The sequence below is a fragment of the Oryctolagus cuniculus genome, chromosome 7 (genome assembly GCF_051225735.1).
Source record: "Oryctolagus cuniculus isolate XC-2025 breed Fujian yellow rabbit chromosome 7, ASM5122573v1, whole genome shotgun sequence".
Lineage (NCBI taxonomy): Eukaryota > Metazoa > Chordata > Mammalia > Lagomorpha > Leporidae > Oryctolagus > Oryctolagus cuniculus.
The window spans coordinates 51,528,181-51,547,706 of NC_142873.1; the positions used below are offsets into that span (position 1 = coordinate 51,528,181).

A 19,526-nucleotide genomic window follows, 5' to 3' on the forward strand; every position below is an offset into this window, starting at 1 on the left:
CCTGGACACTTCGACGGACGCATCACTTCCTGGAGGGGAGCTGGGGCCTGGGCCTGGGCTGGCTGTGTGCACCGTGGACTTCCTGCCCACCGCTGAGCTGTTGGTGTCTGACATGGAGTGGGAACGTGGTGTCTCTGGGCTGCTCTCTTTCTACTCTGGCACGGTGGTTTGGATGACACCTTGAGAGTTTTCTCTGAGCAGACATGTAAAAGTTCCTAGATTTGGCTGGTAGGGTAATTCTGTTCTGGCAGGGTTCATCTCATGAAGATCACGTTTTCATACTTCACTGTTATGCTGGCTTCCTGTGTTATCTGTACATCCCCCTTAGAAGAGCATTCTGGGGACCGGTGCTGTGGCGTAGCAGTTAAGGCTGCTGCCTGCTGTGCTGGCTTCCCATATGGGTGCTGGTTTGAGTCCCAGCTGCTCCACTTCCGATCCAGCTCTCTGCTATGGGCTGGGAAAGCAGTAGAAGATGGCCCAAGTGCTTGGTCCCCTGCACCGGCATGGGAGACCTGGAGGAAGCTCCTTACTCCTGGCTTTGGATTGGCACAGCTCTGGCAGTTGCGGCCAATTGGGGAGTGAACCAGTGGATGGAAGACCTCTTTCTCTCTCTCTCTCTCTCTCTCTCTGACTCTCCTTCTCTCTCTGTGTGTAACTCTTTCAAATAGATAAATAAATATTAAAAAAAAAGAAGAGCATTCTGAGGATGGTCAGTTGTCGATGTACTTAATCTGTTGGACACTGGCGCCGTTTCGTCAGTTTGATGGTCCTGGGGATAAAACATTCCCCTTGCAAGGCTGTCACCACTAGGTCCCCTGGGTTTTGAGTGTGGAGTTGGTGAATTAATGGTGGAAATAAAAAAGTTCTAGCTGGTAGTGTCCTCCCTTGAGTTCTTTGGAAATATAAAAGTAGATCAACATGGAAACAGGATTCTGATTCTATTTTGGACATAATAGCTGTTCCTCCATCTTATAAAAAGAAAAAAAGACCAGCAAGCATCAAGCTGAAGTTTCCTCTACTCCCCTGTTCCTCCCTGCGGTTCCCACGAGCACAGTCAACAGTAAGCATGCTAATCACTCCTGATTTGGCATGGCTTGTAAACCAGGCTGGTCCTTTTACGGAAATCATTGGCATCAAATCTGTTCAGAATATTTTAAAATTTTTAAAGTTTTTTTTTTTAAATATTTATTTGAAAGGCAGAGTGCAGAGGAAGAGGGAAAGACAAGGAGAGGGGAAGAGGAGGAGGGGAGAAGGAAAGGGGTAGGGGAGGGGGAGGGGGAGGAGATCTTCCATCTGCTCTTTCACTCTTCAGCTACCCACCATGATGGAGACTGGGCCAAGAGTGGACCCAGGTGGAGCCAGGAACTAGAAACTCAATCTGGGTCTCCCATGTGGCAGTCAGGAACCCAACTGCCTGAGCCATCAGCTGCTGCCTCCCAGGGTGTGAGTTAGCAGGAAGCTGGAATTAGGGGCAGAGCTGGGACTGGAACCCAGGCACTCTGACATGGGGTGCAGGCATCCCATCTTGTGTCTTACTTGCTAGGCCAAATATTTGTCCCTCTGCTCAGCATTTGAATGAACATAGTTGGCCCTAAATTTCTGGAAAATCTTGTTTTCCATTTTAATGTTTTCTGGCAAATGTTAAAATAGATGGAACAGTATAATCAACTTAGGTATAACACCACTCAACTTTAACAGCGTGGCCAATCTTAATTCCACCTCTACCCCTGCCCATTTCCTTTGCCTTGGAATTGTGTTGAAGGAAACTCTAGACATATCATTTCACTGTTCAATATTTCATTATGTATCTCTTAAAGATTTAAGAACTCTTTGTAAACTTAATCAAACCTTAAAACATTCACAATTCATGTCAGATATCCAGTCAGCATTCACAATTCTCCAATTGTCTTAGAGTTTGGTTTTGCAGCTCATTATGTTGAGTGGTTTAGGTGGTTGATAAATCATTAGGCACTTTTGCCTATCAGCTTTCCTGCTATTTCTTCCTTGCCATTTTCTCATCATGTTGTTGAAGAAAGTGGATCACGAGTCTTAAGTTTCCTAAGATCTGAGTTTTTTGTTGATAATGTTATTTTAAAGGAAACAAGAGTAGCACAAGTATGTAATTTTCAAAAAGGTGCCTTTGCGTGTGTGCAGGTGTTTTACCTTGGGTCTGGCCGTGGGGTGTAAATTGTAAGGAGTCAGGGATTCAGGCAGCAGGTGACTCCTTTTTCTCCTGCTTGCTCTTTGTTGGCAGAGGATCCGCTGAGGTGCAGTGGGCCGGAACGCGCCAGCCGTTCTGCCTCAGCAGCACCGGTAATTTTAGACAGAGCTGGAAGAGCAGTTTTTCCTACTGCATCTGCCGTGGGGGAGCCAGGGTGACTGGATGGCTGCCTCAGTTCCTCCGGCCCCAGTAGTCCTCCCTCCTTGTTGGCTGCGAGGCACATTCTCTGGAGGACTGTTCATTCCAGTGGAAATATGATCACAGAATCATTTGGACTGGAAAAGACTTCCTGAGGTCACCTGGCCCCATCTGGCAACCTTCACTCAGGATTCCAGCATCAACTCTCCCAGAACAGGCTGTTTATTAACAACTCCCATATCTCCCACAAGCCCCTTGTGCATTCTGAGCCTGTTTTCTCTTGACCTTCAGAGAAGTTTGATTAAATTGCATCTCTCTGCTGTGGGGGTGTGTGCCTGGATACACACATGTGTCTGTGTAGATCTTTAATTAAGATTCATCCCTTCTTCCCTGTTGTCTTCTACAGCGTATGAACTCTGAGACACCATTCAACTGCCTGCGTATTGTAATGGTTTTCATGAAAAAATAAGATGTTTTATGCGTAAATTTTGAAATATGATGGGATTGTGACATATTGTGCTTTTTAGCTACAATATGTGTTGTGGTAAGTTTTTAAAAAAGTATATATTTGAGAGAGAGAGAGAGAGAGAATTCTCCGGTCTGCTGGTTCACTCCCCAGATGGTTGCAAAGGTCAGGGCTGGGCTGGAGCTGAAGCAGGAACTGGGGATATTATCCAGGTCTCCCCTGTGAGTGTCAGCAACCTAGATACCGGAGCCATCCCCGCTGTGTCCAGAGGCCTGCAGCAGCAGAAAACGGGAGCCAGAAGCTGGAGCTGGGAGTTGAACTGAGCACGGCTGTGTGGAAGGCCGCATTTCACTGTCCGTGTCTCCGTGGCGGGCCACACGCTGCCGAGATACCGCAGTCGAACGTCATTCTGAGCATTTCTGGGAGGGTGTTTTTGGATAAAGTTAACGTTTTCCTTGGTGGACGTGGGGTCAGTGCAGCGCCCTGTGTAATGTGTGTGGGCCTTGTGCTATTGGCTGCGGGTCCGAGGAGGACACAGAGACCCAGCAAGAAGGAATTTCCCAGCGGATGGCTGTTAGCCAGGAGCTGCTTCTGTGTGCCTGGGTCTCCAGCCTGCCGGCAGTGGTACTGAAGCTGCAGCATGGGCTTCGGTAGGTCTCCAGCCTGCCGGCAGTGGTACCAGAGCTGTGGTGTTGGCTCCCAGGGCTCCAGCCTGCCGGCAATGGCACCAGAGCTGCGGTGTTGGCTCCCAGGGCTCCAGGCTGTACACCCACCCTGCAGATCTCGGGTTCTTCAGGCCCTGTGATAGCACGAGCCAGTTCTTTGTAAGAAACCTCTTTCCACAGTCGGATGCATTGACTATTGGTTCTCTTTCTTGGGAGAACCCTAATACAGTCTGCCAAAAGCAGAAGGCAAAAGGGCAAGTGTGTGCCATGGCTTAGCTGTCTGTTTCTGAAGGAATGGTTGTTTTTGTTTTGGGAATGCCATCAGAAAATTGAGATTCTGGCTGCCACTCTTCCAGCAACCTGGTCACACTGCTTCCCTGTGGCTTAGTTTAAACAATGAGATGTCCAAGACCTGTGAAATCCATGAAATACTAATGTTGAACATTTGTGCCGGCTGCTGAGAATGTTTCTGAAGGTAATTCTTCTCAAAGCCATCCAAGGTTTCCCTGGCTAAATAAGAAAAAACACAAAACAAAGCAAACTGCTTCCCCTTCCCCCACCCAAAGCAGAGGGTATAGCCACCGTGGTACAATGCCAAGCACTAGGGACAAACATGGTGAATAGAAGGAAGCCCCAAGTAGCAGTGGAATATTCTAATCAGCTCAGTAGAAAACTGAAAGAAAATGCCTGCATGAAGACTTAGCTTCTTTTTTTAAAAAAAATAAATTATTTATTTATTTGAAAGGCAAAGTCACAGAGGGCCAGAGGCAGAGAGAGAGAGAGAGAGAGGTCTTCCATACACAGGTTCACTCTTCAGATGGCTGCAATGGCTGGAGCTGTGCTGATCCGAAGCCAAGAGCCAGGATCCAGGAGCTTCTTCTGGGTCTCCCACGCAGGTGCAGGGGCCCAAGGACTTGGGCCATCTTCTATTGCTTTCCCAGGCCACAGCAGAGAGCTGGATCAGAAGTGGAGCAGCAGAGACTAGAACCGGGGCACATATAGGATGCTGACACTGTAGGTGGAGGATTAACCTACTATGCCACAGCATGGGCCCCAAGATTCATTGTATTTATTTGAAAAGCAGAGTTCCATAGATAGGGAGGGAAAGAGAGAGAAGGAGAGAGGGGGAGAAGGAGAAGGAGAGGGAGAGGGCGAGGTGGGGGGAGCGGGGAGAGATAGAGATAGAGATAGAGATAGAGATAGAGATAGAGAGGCCTACCATCTGCTGGTTTACTCCCTAAATGGCCACAATGGCCAGAGCTGTGCTGATCTGAAGCCAGGAGCCTGGAACTTCTTCGGGGTCTCCCACTTGGGTGCAGGGGCCCAAGCACTTGGGTCATTCTCTACTGCTTTCCCAGGTGCATTACCAGGGAGCTGGATCAGAAGTAGAGCAGCCAGGACTTGAACCGGTGCCCTTATGGGATGCTGTCTCTGCAGTCGGGCGGCTCTACTCACTATGCCACAATGCTGGCCCCAAGACCTAGCCTCTGTGACTTCTTACCTAGGGGCAGAAGTCTAACTTTGAGAGCACTTACTAATTCTTACTTTATGCAGGGGGTGTAGGGTGGTGGTGGCAGAGGGTTGATAGCTGTGATGGTGGATGCGGCCCTTGGGCCAAAACCAAGGGGCGCTGACCCAACCAGTGGTCAGGGAACGCCTGACTGTGTGGACGTTTGGGGCTGGGCCATGGGGTGCAGTTTGCTTTGGTTTTGAGGCTTCCTCTTTTTTCAGCTTGGATGCCCTTCTCCAGGTGGGAAAGCAGTAACCACAAGGCAAAAACCATGTAATTTTAACTTCTGTCTGGAGCGTGGTCAGCACTCAGCTGTAGAGGTCAGCTGGCTTTCCCTGTCTGGAGTCCATGTGATCTTCAGGCAGTCGCGTGCTCCTTGGGAGGCTGGTATTTTGGGTTGGACGGTCTGGGTTTGTGACCGGGAAAGGCAGCTCAGAGGAAAGTCAGCTGTCCCCTTGGGACTTTGGACACATTCTGTGTAAGGTGGTTGCTCCCTGCTCACTGCAGACATTTGCGGCAAAGGCCCTAGGGTGGCTTTCTTTGCTTTTGAGCTCCTTGGGACCCTGCTCTTTCCAAGAGGGGGCAGGGCCTTGATGCCTGGTCCCTTGAGAGACAGGTTGACCCTTGATCCCATTGGGACTGAAGACCCACAAATGATTAACCCCTTGGAATCCCTGGTTAGACCCTAGTTGTGGTCATGAGTTCAGCCTGTTGAACCACAAGCAGAAATTGTTTTCCCAGCCTTCTACCCAATCGGGTGTCCCCTCCAGGATTCTGCTATGGAAACGCTCCCTTGGGATGGAGTGGTAGGCAAGGGGGCGTGGGAAGCCTCCAATTGCTGCTGGCTGACCGGGTCCCCTTGAGGCGCTAAGGAGTGGGCCTGCAAGATGAGTGGGAGACAGGAAGGGAGCTGTAGTCTGGAGGAGTCTGAGTGGGAGCTGCTCCTGGCCCACTGCCTGCCTGGCTGCTTCCTTCCCCTGAGATGACAGCCCTGCCTGCCTGGCCCCCTGCCACCTGGCAGTGGCTCCGGCACATGATCGCCCCCGCCGCCACTCCAGGGCTGCAGGGGGAGCCATAGGGAGTGATCTGAGAGCAGTCTCAGACTGGTCAACTCCCTCCCTGCCCAGCCACCTCTGCTGTGGAGCGCTGCCAGGTGGCACCGCTTGTCCCTTTCTCTTGCTATGCACGAGACCCTCACCAGCTGCCCCCTACATGAGGAGCCAGGCTCAGAAGAAAGTACCAAGGTATGAAGCCAGGAGACTAGCCACTGTTGAGTCTTGTTTCTCCACCTAGCAGGCAATGCCACCTGGGGACCCCCAAACCTGAGCCCCAGCAATCTCATGTAGAAAGAGGGTCGCCCCGGTTTTGCTCACAGAGTTACTAGAGTCCAAGGAGCAGGAGTTGCCTAGGTCCCTTCCAACGGGACCCTGGCTTTCAGCCCTGGCCTACATCAGCTTCCCGCCCCCACACGTATGTCCAGGTCAGAGGTGGTAGGCGCTGTGGGGCCCCGGCCCAGTGCCTCCCTAGCAAGGCGGTGAGCTCCACCATTGTTTATCACTGTGGAAGCTTGTACTATTTCTGGCCTTGGTTTCTCCTTGTAAAATCCAGGAAGGTGGGGGAGCAGTGTGTCCTGCTCTGCTCTGATCCCCTTCACAGGAAGTTAGGTTAAATCTATTCTTTGGTAGGGTTCTTGTTGTTCAAAAAAAATACATTTTACAGCTTGCCCAAGAAAGGGCGGCCGGGAGGATGTGCCAGTAACTCACTTCAAAGTGGTCTGGTTGGTTCTTCACCTGGGGTTGAGTTTGTTTGGAAGGAATTTGAGCATTTTTGTAGTTTTTCTACTCTACAGATTAGTAAGTGTTACTCTTTCAGTTGGGGGTATGGATAGTAGAAAGGGACATGAAAATACTGCAGGTTCTACGCGGTGGATGTTTGGCCTGGCGGTTAAGATGCTGGTTGGGATACTCACTCCCATGTTGGGATACCTGGATTTGATCCTGGCTGTGGCCCCAGATTCCAGCTTCTTGGTAATGCACGCATTGGGAGGCAGCGGCGAGGGCTCAAACAGTTAGCTTCCTGCACCCATGTGGGAGACCTGGATCGAGTTCCCAATTGTGGCTTTAGCTTGCCTGGGCCCTTGTGGGCATTTGGCGGGGTGAACCTGTTGATTGGGGTTCTGTGTATGTGTGTGTGTGTGTGTCTTTCAAATAAATAATTTTTTTAAATGGCAAGTTCTAGAATCTGGGTTTAAGCAGTCTTTATGAGGTTTATGAGGTTGCCTAATCCTATCTGGGTGTTTTGGGGGGCTGCATGAGCTGTTGAGCCAACAAGCTGGCGCTGAAAATATCTAACAGGACTGAGCGTAGAGCCGTCCTGGGTTAATTCACCTGTACTGTGTTGTACTGAGCTGGAAGAGGATCTGGGCATGTTCAGACCAAACCTCATGGAACAGAAGCAGAGAGGAGGCATAAACTCAAAAGTCATGCAGTGACGGTGGTTGCGCTGGCCCCAAACTGGGGCGCTCTCCATTACTATTTAAGCCTTTGTATCTTCTTCAATGATTCTGTTAGAATTAGTTTTGTCTGCTTCACTGCCCCCTCCCCTCATTGTTTTTCCACCTCTAAACTTCTAGCCCTTTTCACTGGGGGCAGGGTAGTGTAACTTAGGGTTTATGGAGCCAGGCACCCACCTCCCCTTCAGCTTCAGGCTTATATTCTGTGTGTGGGCTGGGTTATTGGCAGCTACAGACTAATATGACAGTGCACTTTTCTCCCTCTACGTGGCTGGGCTGAGTGACCAGTCCCTCCCTGGTGGCTCCTATGTGGTGTGCTGTTGGAGAACAGAGCCTTACACAGCAAAACGAGGATCCAATACGGCGGTGAATAGGTGACTCCCAACTTAGGATGGACGGGTGTGTGTGTATGTGTGATCTTTTTTGTTCTTTTTTTTTTTTAAAAGGTTTATTTATTTATTTGAAAGTTAGAGTTACACAGAAAGAGAAGGAGAGGCAGAGAGAGAGAGAGGTCTTTCATTCGCTGGTTTACTCCCCAATTGGCTGCAATGGCCAGAGCTGTGCCGATCCAAAGCCAGGAGCCAGGAGATTTTTTCCCCGTCTCCCATGCAGGTGCAGGGGCCCAAGGACTTGGGCCATCTTCTACTGCTTTCCCAGGCCGCAGCAGAGAGCTGGATAGGAAGTGGAGCAGCCGGGACTTGAACCGGCGCCCATATGGGATGCTGGCCACAGTGCCACCCCCATATGATCTTTCAAATCAGGAAGTTGGCTGCAGTTTTATCACAGGGACAACCACCATTCATTGTCTCTCCAGTATGCCAGAGGTGGTTCTCAGAACAACTCTGAAAGTTGACTGGCAGCATCCTTGATTTTATGGACGCAGAATCTGGGTTCAGCAAGGTCAAGGGTCTCACACATGGCACAGCAGCTGGCACAGAGCAGAGGATTCAAACTCAAAGCCTTCCCAGCACCCTGCTGCCCAGCGCTTTCCATCCCTGGCCTTGTCTAAGAAAATGTGCTGCTCGTTTTGAGAATGAATGGAAAAGGAGTGGGAACAAAATGTACTTGAATACCACCTACTCTGATGCTAGAGCCTGGTGTCTAGATGATATTTCTGAAAATGACGCCTTTTAGATGAGGTGTCACAGCTCCTGCTCATCTTCCTTTCCTTTGCTTCTATGTGACAGGTCTTCCTTTAATATATTTTATTGTGTTAAAAACAAAGTTGGGTTTTTTTCCTGGTAAAAGGTACATGTCTAGTGCATAAAATACAGCTAGACACAGTAAGGGCAGGTTTCCCAAACCTCCTTCCAGGTTTTGAATGTGCAGCAGGTGAGCAGTGAAGGTGGCCTGCAGGCAGATGGGCCCCTGCTCCATAGTTTGCCTCCTGTGTGACCTTGGGCTCTCCACTTCTGCACCTGTTTCTTGTCTGTCAGGTTGGAAATCATCTCTTTCTTCCTTGGATTTTTGTTACAATAAATGAGTTAGTAACTGCAAAATCCTGACTTGACCAAGAGATGTCTCATTTTCTTTTTTTTTTTTTTTTAACATACACATCCCAGTAGAGAGATACACTTTTTGCTTTTCTTCAAGATTTTATTTATTTATCTGAGAGAGAAGAAAGAGAAAGTTACAGGCAGAGAGAGGCAGAGAGAGAGAGATCTTCCATCCTCTGGTTCACTCCCCAAATGGCCACAAAGGCCAGAGCTGTACCAATCTGAAACCAGGAACACAGAGCTTCTTCCACAGGGGCCCAAGCACTTGAGCCATGTTCTACTGCTTTCACAGGCCATAGGAGAGAGCTGGAGGGGAAGAGGAGCAGCTGGGACATGATCCCGCGCCCACATGGGAAGCCGGTGCTGCAGGTGGAGGCTTAGCCCACTACGCCACAGCACCGGCTCCATGTCTGTCATTTTCATCAATTAGCTGCTGGCCTTCCTCTCTGAACCCATGTATACATGTGAAACTATATATGCTACTGTGCACAGATGAGTAAATAAAGCTGAGCTACCATTTTAAAAATGTTTTTGAAACAGATCTTTATGTGGATCTGTAACTTTTATTTATCTGAATGGCAGAGTGACAGAGAGGGAGAGATAGAGAGACACAGGGATCTTCCATCTACTGGTTCATTCTCCTAATGCCAGGGCTGGGCCAGGCCAAAGCCAGAAACTGGGAACTCCTTCTGGGTGGCAGGAACCCAAGGACCTGGCCATCTTTTGCTGCGTTCCCAGGCACATTAATGGGGAGCTGGATCAGAAGCATGGGGTAGCTGGGACCCAAACCAGGCACTCTGATGTGGGATGGCAACATCCCAATTAATGGTTTAACTTGTTGTGCCACAGTACCTGCCCTGTGTTTTAAACCGGCCACTTTTCATCTAATAATGCACTGTGACCACCTTCCTTTCCCTTTAAATAGCCTTCTCCATTGCTTGACAGCTGTCTGCACCCCACAGTGTGACAACGGGAGCAGAATGGAGTCTGTACGGTTGGGCCTGCAGATCGCCAGTGCTGCACTAGAGAAATGCAATTTTATGCAAATCCGAGTGCAGTTATGGCACGAGTGGTGGCTTGGGGGGGGGGGGGGGCGGCAGGAGCATCAGCTCTTTTCCTCTCTCCCTGTGCAGCAGTGAGGGCCAGGGCGTCCTCCCTTTGGTTCTGAGTGTGGTGCACTTTCACGCGTCAGCTGCAGTGGGGAGCTCAGGCTCTGGCCGTCCCACTCACCTCCTCTGAAGTCTAGAAAAACCCTGGTTTTGTGTTAAATGTCTGCCATGAGTGATGTGTAGGTTCTCATGATCTCACAGATTGGAAAGCCTTCTTGTTCCTTCTTGCTCCATCTGAGGTTTCTCTACGAAGCCTTGTCTGGAGAAGGGCTGGGAGGTAAAGCCCTGTCTCCTGCCTCCCAGGTGGCGCCCAGACCCGGAGCTTCAGGCATTTCTGTACCCGGCCCTGTACCATAGCCTGCCATCTGGGGTCTGTGAGTTGCTGGTGACCTGCTTACTGAGAACTTTATTGACATAGGACTCCTGCTAGTCTTGGATGGGCAGAATGCATCGATTAGCAACCCTTTCTTTTCACCCTCCACTGCCTTTGGCCACTAGCAAACCAGTGCTGTCACCTGATGCCTCCCAGGGTGCACATTAGCAGGAAGATGGAATTGGGAGTGGGACTGGAACCCAGGCAGGCACTCTGATATGGGGTGTGCGTCCCGAGTGGGGTCTTAACTGTGATGCTAACTGCCCGCCCCTCAGCTGCAATTCAGGACACTGCTGACTGCCCCACCTCGGAGGGAGCCATTTTCTAAGATATTGAAGGGCAGGGCTTGATTTTCCACTCTGAAAAGCATATCTTCATTTCATGGCAGAGAAACAAACCCCTGTGCTATTTAGGGTGACCTGTCTGCCAGAGTTACAGAGGGCTGGTGTATTTGAGCTGTGCCGTAACGACATCAGGAGAAACAGGTGTTTATTGCACATTTGTAAAAGCCAAAGCGTGTTACTCTCCAGCATCTCCAGCTTCCTTCTGACACCCTCCCTGTGAGAAAGATGAAGCAGCATTGCCCCCCCTTCACCGCAGGGGGCTCACCCAGCCGGAATGTCTGCTGCCTGCCCCTCTTGCTGTTTTCCACTGCGAAGCCTCTGCAGAGCCATGGCTGCCCCAGGGAAGCCCTGGACAGAGGCAGGAGACGCTGCCAGCCGAGACGGGGCATTTTGCACATCCATATTCTTGCAGTCCTGTCTGGGGACTGTGGAGGCAGAGAGTGAGCTGGTCTCTAAAACGTCATGGTCAAGATCCTTGACCTTCAGACTGTTCTGCTGCTTTGAGCTCAGCTGTAGGAGTGGCAGATGGCAGAATTATTTTGGCCTCAATTGGTCAGTCCTGGCAGGGGCCCTTTAAATGTGAAATGTAAATCTGACACCTACAAAAGTTTTAGGAGTCTGACATTACTTTTTCCCCTGTAGTTCACTGGTTGGCCTTTTTGATATCGTGTTATCAGTCATTGATCCCTGGTGCATGCTCCTCTTAAGGGATTTCTACAGTTGAGATACAGTAAAATATGTAATTAGGACTGCAGAGGGGCCCTGCATCTCTTCCTCCTGCTCCCAAGACACACACTAAACACTGAACCTTCCTGGCTCCCTGCTCCCAGCAAAGCACCAGATCCACACCACAAAGCCAGGTCTGGTGATGCCATTGTCTTAGATGAGAAGTTCCTGTACTTGATGCATCTGTTCTTCTTGTCTTGAACACACTTCTCCTCTGGCACCTTAAAGATGCACTCATAATTAAACACGCAAGGCTGCTGTGGGCTGGAGGACAGCACACAAGGAAAGCATGTACCAGTGAGGTCGCACCATGGGTTTGATCCCCCATCTACTGCCTACAAGTTATGGAGCCTCAAGCCAGTGGGGTCTTCTCTTCCAGCTTCAAGTGTTCTAAGCTATAAAAATGGAAACACCTGCCTCACGGTTAAATTGTAGAACCACACTAATGACGGCCACTTAGCAGACAGAAGCAGACCTGGTTTTGGCCCAGTGAGTGCTGGCGTGTGGCCTCAGAATGAGGTCACTGGTTCCCCTGCCACCCAGACACCTTCCTTTGCCCTCAGTTGCTTGCTTTCAATTTACATGGAGTGAAGTGGGGGCTTGCCATCTGCAGCGTGGAGCTCCAAACCTGTTACTGGACCAGGAAACCGAGGGCATCACTGACGAGGGGACAATGCCAGATCCATGTGAGCTTTCTTTGCTTTCTGTGTTTTGTCAGGAGCAGGGGTCCCAGATCACCTCCCTCGCCCTTTTCCTCCCGGATGGAACAAGAAGGTAACCAGGGTGTGTGTGAACGCCAGGACGCAGAAGACAGAGGGATGGGCTCCGACTTTGAGAACTCTGAGGACCGGGAAGGGGACCCACAGGATACCAAGAAGGGAGAAGGCCGCCTGGCGCTGGAGGTGGGCTGCAGATCACAGGGGGAAGCCCTAAGAGGGGCCTCAAGGGACGGGAAAGTGTTGCCTGACACCTGCACAGGTGAGGAGTAAATGGGACTTTTTTTTTTTTTTTTTTTTTTTTTTTTTTTTTTTAAGATTTGTTTATTTGAAAGGGGGAGGAGGAGGAGGGGAAAGAGAGGAGGAAGGGGGTGGGAGAGAGAGCTTCCATCCACTGGTTCGCTCTCCAAATGGCTGCAGTGGCTGTGGCTGGGCCAGGCAGAAGCCAGGAGCCAAGAACTCCATCCGGGGCTTGTATTGTGGGTGGCAGGAGCCCTAGTACTTGGGCCATCTCCCTCTGCTTTCCCCAGCACATTCACAGAGAACTGGATTGGAAGTGGAGTAGCCAGGACTCAAAGTGGTCCTCTGATATGGCACCCGGCGTTGCAGGAGGTGCCTTAACCTGCTGCGCCACACGCCAGTGCTGAAAACTGGACTTGTTCTGGACGTTGCCCCACTCACATTGACTTCTAGCTCCTCTAGGATCATAGCTGGGGGCAGTTTTCTTTGTAGGGGAGCTCTCTGGAGACCATTGCGCAGGGATTCTGTGCTGACCTAGCCTTTCTAGTAGAGTCCAGTCTGGGGCAGACTGTGCAGGTCAGCGAGGGTGAAGAGGCTCGCTTCCTGGCCCAGGGAATGCTGCAGTTGGTAAACACATGCAGCAGTGCCACATAGCATCTCGCAGACCGTGTTAGAACCGACCTACCCCTGGTGTGTTGTTGGGAGAGGCAGATGACTTGACACACGCACGTCAGGAGTGACTGAGCACCACGCTGGGCAAACACTCAGCATGTGGATGTGTACAGGCTGATCTCACTTTGCAGATCCGCAGGAGCCATGAGTGACCTGCGTAAGTCCAGTGGCTCATTCCCAGGGTGCCCAAGGCCACTGCTGGATTCCTTGCTGCTGCTGAACTGGAAAGAGAAAATGCCGGGCTCTCCATCTACCTTGTTTCTGTCTTTGGGCAATCGTTGTTTTATATCCTGCTCCACATTTGCCCTGGGGACAGAATGAGCTGAAATACTTTATGGCCAGCACTGTGAGATTCCATTCCTTCCCCTGTGATACAGTCCCAGATTCCCTGCTGCCTGCCCTCACAGGGCACACAAGCATGTGACTTTGCACAACTCCCTGTCTCCCCTGGAGTGCCATCTGCTGGGGGCGAGGGTGTGTGTCCTGGATCGGCCTCTCTCCTGGGCTCTGTGCTCTCGTCCCGTTGTCTCCTAGCGCACTCCCTTCCCGCCCTCCATCAGTTTGGTGTTCACCTTAAGCTGTTCCAGACTGACCAAATGTATTTCTAAAGCAGGCCAAAGCACGGTTAGCCCAGGTTGTCCTTTTTTGGGGGTTGCCAGATTGGTCTTGTCTTTTGGCACTACAGGCTTAAAGGGCACTTGGCTCACGTGAGCAAACCTTTCCTCCTGAGACCCCATGGAATGTCTCCAGTGTAGGCTGTCAAGGTCTCCCCTGGTCCTGCTGGTACAGCGGGCAGGGCAGAGGTGAGCTGAGACTCTGGAGAGTGCTCTGTACTTTAGGCCTTTCCCTGAAGGCCCAGGGGTGGGGAAGCAGATCACAGGGTGGGCTTCAGGTCTCGAGGGAGGAGGCTCACTGTGGCCCATGGTTCCAACACAGGGTTGCTCTGGTGCCGCCTTTGGGGCGCGGATGTAGTAACCACCACTGCTGCTGCTTCTGTTGCAGAGGGGCTGCTGAGGGAGGAGGAAGGGGCTGCTGGCCCTGAGGAAGAGGATGCCCAATCTGGAGGAGCCGACATGGGCATGTTCCCTGGGCTGTCTGAGTCTGACAGTGTATCCCGCAGCCCTCAGGAAGAGGAGGAGGAGGAGGAGGAGGAAGAAAGTGCTGGGGAGAACCGGCTGGAGGAAGAAGAGGAGGGGGAGGAGCAGCCGCCCCCTCCCATGCTCCCCTGGCGGCGCCACCTCTCCCTGGGGACTCGGCACCGGGGCGACAAGCCTGCCCACCGCCGCTTCCACCGGCCCCACCACCCCATGGCCGTGGACCTTGAGGACCTCGATAGCCTGGTGGCCAGCATCATGGACGCGCCCACCATCTGCCCCGACTGCGGCGAGAGCTTCAGCCCGGGCGCCGCCTTTCTACAGCACCAACGCATTCACCGCCTGGCCGAGGCTGCCGCCGTGGCCAGCCTGGAGCCTTTCGGCTTGGCGGGCGACTGCGGCGCCGTGGTGGGGATGATGGGCGTGGGCATGGCGGGCGGCTTCGGTGCAGGGCCCACGCTGGCCCGGCCGCCTCGGGAAAAGCCCTTTCGCTGCGGGGAGTGCGGCAAGGGCTTCAGCCGCAACACCTACCTGACCAACCACCTGCGCCTGCACACGGGCGAGCGGCCCAACCTGTGCACCGACTGCGGCAAGAGCTTCAGCTGGCGCGCCGACCTGCTCAAGCACCGGCGCCTGCACACGGGTGAGAAGCCCTACCCGTGCCCCGAGTGCGGCGAGGCCTTCAGCCTCAGCTCGCACCTGCTCAGTCACCGGCGCGCGCACGCCGCGGCCAGCGGTGCGGGGCCGGCGGCGCTGCGGCCCTTCGCCTGCGGGGAGTGCGGCAAGGGCTTCGTGCGCCGCTCGCACCTGGCCAACCACCAGCGCATCCACACGGGCGAGAAGCCTCACGGCTGTGGCGAGTGTGGCAAGCGCTTCAGCTGGCGCTCGGACCTGGTGAAACACCAGCGCGTGCACACAGGCGAGAAGCCCTACATGTGCTCCGAGTGTGGGGAGACCTTCAGCGTCAGCTCGCACCTCTTCACGCACAAGCGCACGCACTCAGGCGAGCGGCCCTATGTGTGCCGCGAGTGCGGCAAGGGCTTCGGCCGCAACTCGCACCTGGTGAATCACCTGCGCGTGCACACGGGCGAGAAGCCCTTCCACTGCGGCCAGTGCGAGAAGCGCTTCAGTGACTTCTCCACGCTCACGCAGCACCAGCGCACGCACACCGGCGAGAAGCCCTACACATGCATCGAGTGCGGCAAGAGCTTCATCCAGAGCTCGCACCTGATCCGCCACCGCCGCATCCATACCGGCAACAAGCCGCACAAGTGCACCGGCTGCGGCAAAGGCTTCCGCTACAAGACGCACCTCGCCCAGCACCAGAAGTTGCACCTGTGCTAGGGCTGCGTTGGCGGGAGGCTGCGCTCTGGGGAGCAGGTGGCTGTCCTGGGGTCAGACCCTGTAGAAAGAAGCGGAGAAGGGGCGGGAGGGACAATCTCCCAGTGATTCGGGATCCTTTGGGTGTTGGGGTCCTAAAGGGGAGGGTTATGTACGAATTGTTTTGGGGTGCTATATTTTCTCAGCCTTCTCTCTGCCTGAGAAAGGATGACTTATTTGGGAGATGCGCTTGAGTTGATGACTTCATTGCAAACAGGCTGGATGGGGCAGAGGAGCAGGCATTTGGAAGACTGCCTGGAGGAAGGGAAGTTGGGGCACCGGAGTGGGAACCGGACAGGCAGGCAGTGGAATAGGCGGGGCGGGGCTTGTGATGGCCTTCAGGAACCAGGGGAGAGGGTGTGGTTGGAGGAGGGGGTTCTGGGGGACACGAAAACGCGGGTAAGTGTAATTGTCTGCTGGTCCCGGCAGGTAGTAAGCCAGTGTTTGCCCGGAATCCGCACGTCAGCTGTCGCCCCACGCAAAGGTAGGGGGGACTTGGCCAGTCCTGCAGGAGAGGGTGTTTAGTGTGCGCTTCCCCTCTTTCCTCTGAGCCACAGCTAGCTGCTATTTTGAGGCCCCTTCGGGGAAACTGGGCAGAAAACTACAACACTGTCATTTGCAAGGGCAACTTTGGGGTTAAAGGTTCTTTCATAACTGGTTCTCAAATCTGGGAAATCCTGGTTCTGCTCCTGGTTCTTTGCTACTCCCTTGAACATACTCTAGCTTCATGCTAGGTCACGGGCCTCTACAAGAGGGGCTCGCCCCCCGCACCCTCCACCCCCACCCGTGTGTCAGGTGTGTGCCAGCCCTAGTGTTTCTTTTCGGTCTCACCTGTTATCTTTGATGTGCAGGGAAATGGAAGACTCCCAGTGCACTATGGGTGACCCTCCTCCTTACAGGTCAGCTTGGTGTGTGGGTTTGCACTTCAGACCACCAGCAATTGGCCCAGTGACCTGCCACGAGTTGCCCAGCTCCAGCTTTGCTGGCCTTGTCTGGGGAGCACAGGAGCCCACAGCCCTTCAGATGGGGGGGGGTGTGCAGGCCTGCTTTGCCCATTAGCCTTCACTTTGCATCTGTGCACCTTGCTCTCCACTAACCTCCCCCCAATCCGTGTTGATGAAGGATCTAGGCCCAAGAGGAATTTTTGTATTTCCCCTACGTGTGGAGGCTCTGTAGAAATCTCAAGGCTTTATGCAAGGAGGGCACAGTCAGGGAGAGGTACAAACGCAACATTGCCAAATAGCACAAGCAACGAATGTTTTCTGGTTGTTGATCTAGATGCCAAAATAGCACTTTGGTATTTGCAAGGTGCTTTATGATTTTTAATGACTATGACTTGTTTCTCACAGCTCTGTGAGGTAGATCAGTATTATGAGAAAGCCTAGGGACAGGAGTGTGGCAGGCTGTTGGAAGACAGGCTGATGTCAGTGGGCGTGGGTGTTGCCTGACCTTGTTTATTCTCCAGCTCAGCTGCTAAGAAGGTTTAACTTGTCATGTTTATATAATTAAATAAGGACACTGAAAATTCTTGTGCTTGATGGGAAGACTTGAGGCTAGCCTAGGAGGGCCAAAGATGTCCTTGTTGGACAAAGCTGGTCTTTGTCCTCTAATTAGGGCACCCTAGCTAGGTTTGGTTTCTGGTAGGGGGCTGTAGTTAGATGACTGTTGTGTAGATTACAGTCACCCGTGCTAAGCATTGCTCCCCTAGGTTAACCTTTAGAAGTTAGAGTGGTGGAAGGCAATATTGTTTCCTTCATTAGCGACTGTTACCCTGAATCTTTCATGGAAGCATCTTCAGTGCTGTTGGACACAGTTGATGGGGGTGGGGAACTATAAAGTTGTTTTTACTGTTTTAGCAAAGTTTCTGTGGATGCTAGTAATTTATACTTGATCAGTTGTATTCTAGCAAAGAACCTCTCTGGGGACTGTAGGAAAGCATGTTTTTGTCATTATAAGAACATATTTTTTAACAAATCCTGAGAATCCTGGGCTTGCATAATGTCTATTAATCCTGCCCTCTTAATCAATTTATTGTTAGTCACAAAGGCAAATAGATTTTCAAACTCTAGTTTTAAAAGACACTAATTCAAGTGTAAGACAAGAAAGTGTCTATTTATTCTGACTCTTGTAGTCTGAATAACAAGTAGATAAGTCCCACCTGAAAATAATATGGTCAGTTTGTAGGTAATTTTCTTTCTTCTTGGTGTTTTCTCATGCATATCTACCTCCTCTGGCTGTTTTCAGTTCTCTCAAGTCTGTGCCTGTGAAATCTCTTCCAACTTCTGATTGTTCGTGCGTTGATCATCCTCTTATAGGTTATTTGGCCTTTTGTTGCCATCTGTATGTGCAGTTTTGCTTGCATCAGATATGTCACATATCAGCAATTTTTGAGAAAGGGTTCAACAGGGAGTAGACATTGAATCCAATGTGAAACGATTTAGTGGTAGTGGGAATTTTTGCACTTCATTTACCTCTCGTTCTCTTAGCATGGATTAGAGAGTTAGCTACCACGTCCGTGTCTGTACTCGGAGCTATTCCCTTACTGAAGTAAATGGTGTAGGCAGCAACTTCCCATTGATGGTCCGTTTAAAAGTGATTCCCTTATTCTTAGGATTCTTCAGGACACATGAGCACTAGGGGAGGGTCGGTGTATTCAGGAGGTTGTTTCTTGTCTCTAGTTCTAGAAGGGATAGCTTTTCATCAGCAAACCCTGTTAAATGCGGTTCACTCTTGAAAATGTTAATCTGAGGACTCCTCCTGCTAACCCATTCCTGATGGTGGAGCAGGTGTAGTAGTTGTTTTCTGGGGAGTGTGGTTAAGAGGCTTCCTCTGCTGCCCTTCACTAAGCAAAGCCTGGAGCAGTTGATTAGGTAGTTTTGATTGCGTCTTGAGTTCTAGGTTGGAAGATGAGCAGTTAACCCTTTGAGCCATGTGGTCTCTTTACAATCAAGAGGCTGAACATATGTGAAAAAGTGAAACTAAAGAACCTGTGTTCAAAGACAATCTGAACTGTGTTTCTGAAGTGTGTGCACATTTTCCTTCATGGTAATGTTATTTTACAGCTGTTAAAATTGTGAATAACTTAATGAACTTAAAGTAACAGATTCTGTGTGAATGTGTGCTTATGTATGTGAGAATTGCCTTATTTTCAGGTTGTTTTATTTAATGATGGTTTCCTGGACAGCATTCTGGTGTTCAGCAACCAATGTGGAATATTTGTTATTAAATCCATATCAGTCTTTCACTGTGTCATGCTTTCTTCCTTATTTATAACCCACAACATGTCACTCAGCTCAATCTGTGGAAGCCATATTCTACCAAATGTTGCCTTGCCTCTTTGTAAGTAAGATTTTTAAAGAAAGGTTTCTTTATTTATTTGAAAGAGTGACAGAGAGGGAGAGACAGAGACAGAGAGGGACCATCTGTCCCCTACTTCACTCTCCTAAATGGCCCTAACAGCCACATCTTGGTCAGGCTGAAGCCAGGAGCCATGGACTCCATTCAGGTCTTCCATGTGAGTAGAAGGGCCCAAAGCATTTGAGTCTTTTTTTTTTTTTTTTTTTTTTTTTTTTTTTTTTTGACAGGCAGAGTGGACAGTGAGAGAGAGAGACAGAGAGAAAGGTCTTCCTTTTTGCCGTTGGTTCACCTCGCTGATCCGATGGCAGGAGCCAGGTACTTATCCTGGTCTCCCATGGGGTGCAGGGCCCAAGCACTTGGGCCATCCTCCACTGCACTCCCTGGCCACAGCAGAGAGCTGGCCTGGAAGAGGGGCAACCGGGACAGAATCCGGCACCCCAACCGGAACTAAAACCCGGTGTACCGGCGCCACAAGGTGGAGGATTAGCCTAATGAGCCGCGGCGCCG

The 19,526-nt window shown here is 51.2% G+C and overlaps 1 protein-coding gene across 3 annotated transcripts in view; it reads left to right on the top strand.

Moving 5' to 3' along the window:
* Window positions 1-18,906, top strand: part of ZNF697 (zinc finger protein 697) — a 34,345-nt gene extending 15,439 nt beyond the window's left edge. For 2 of the 3 annotated variants that reach the window (XM_008264583.5, XM_051857347.3), the window contains 2 exons: window positions 12,279-12,538; window positions 14,191-18,906. In XM_008264583.5, the coding sequence (XP_008262805.2) occupies window positions 12,322-12,538; window positions 14,191-15,626 (1,653 nt within the window). In that variant the 5' untranslated portion in view covers window positions 12,279-12,321 and the 3' untranslated portion in view covers window positions 15,627-18,906. The remainder of the gene's footprint in view (window positions 1-12,278; window positions 12,539-14,190) is intronic. The other variant, XM_002715679.6, reaches the window with a different exon arrangement.
* The last annotated feature ends 620 nt before the right edge of the window (window positions 18,907-19,526 follow it).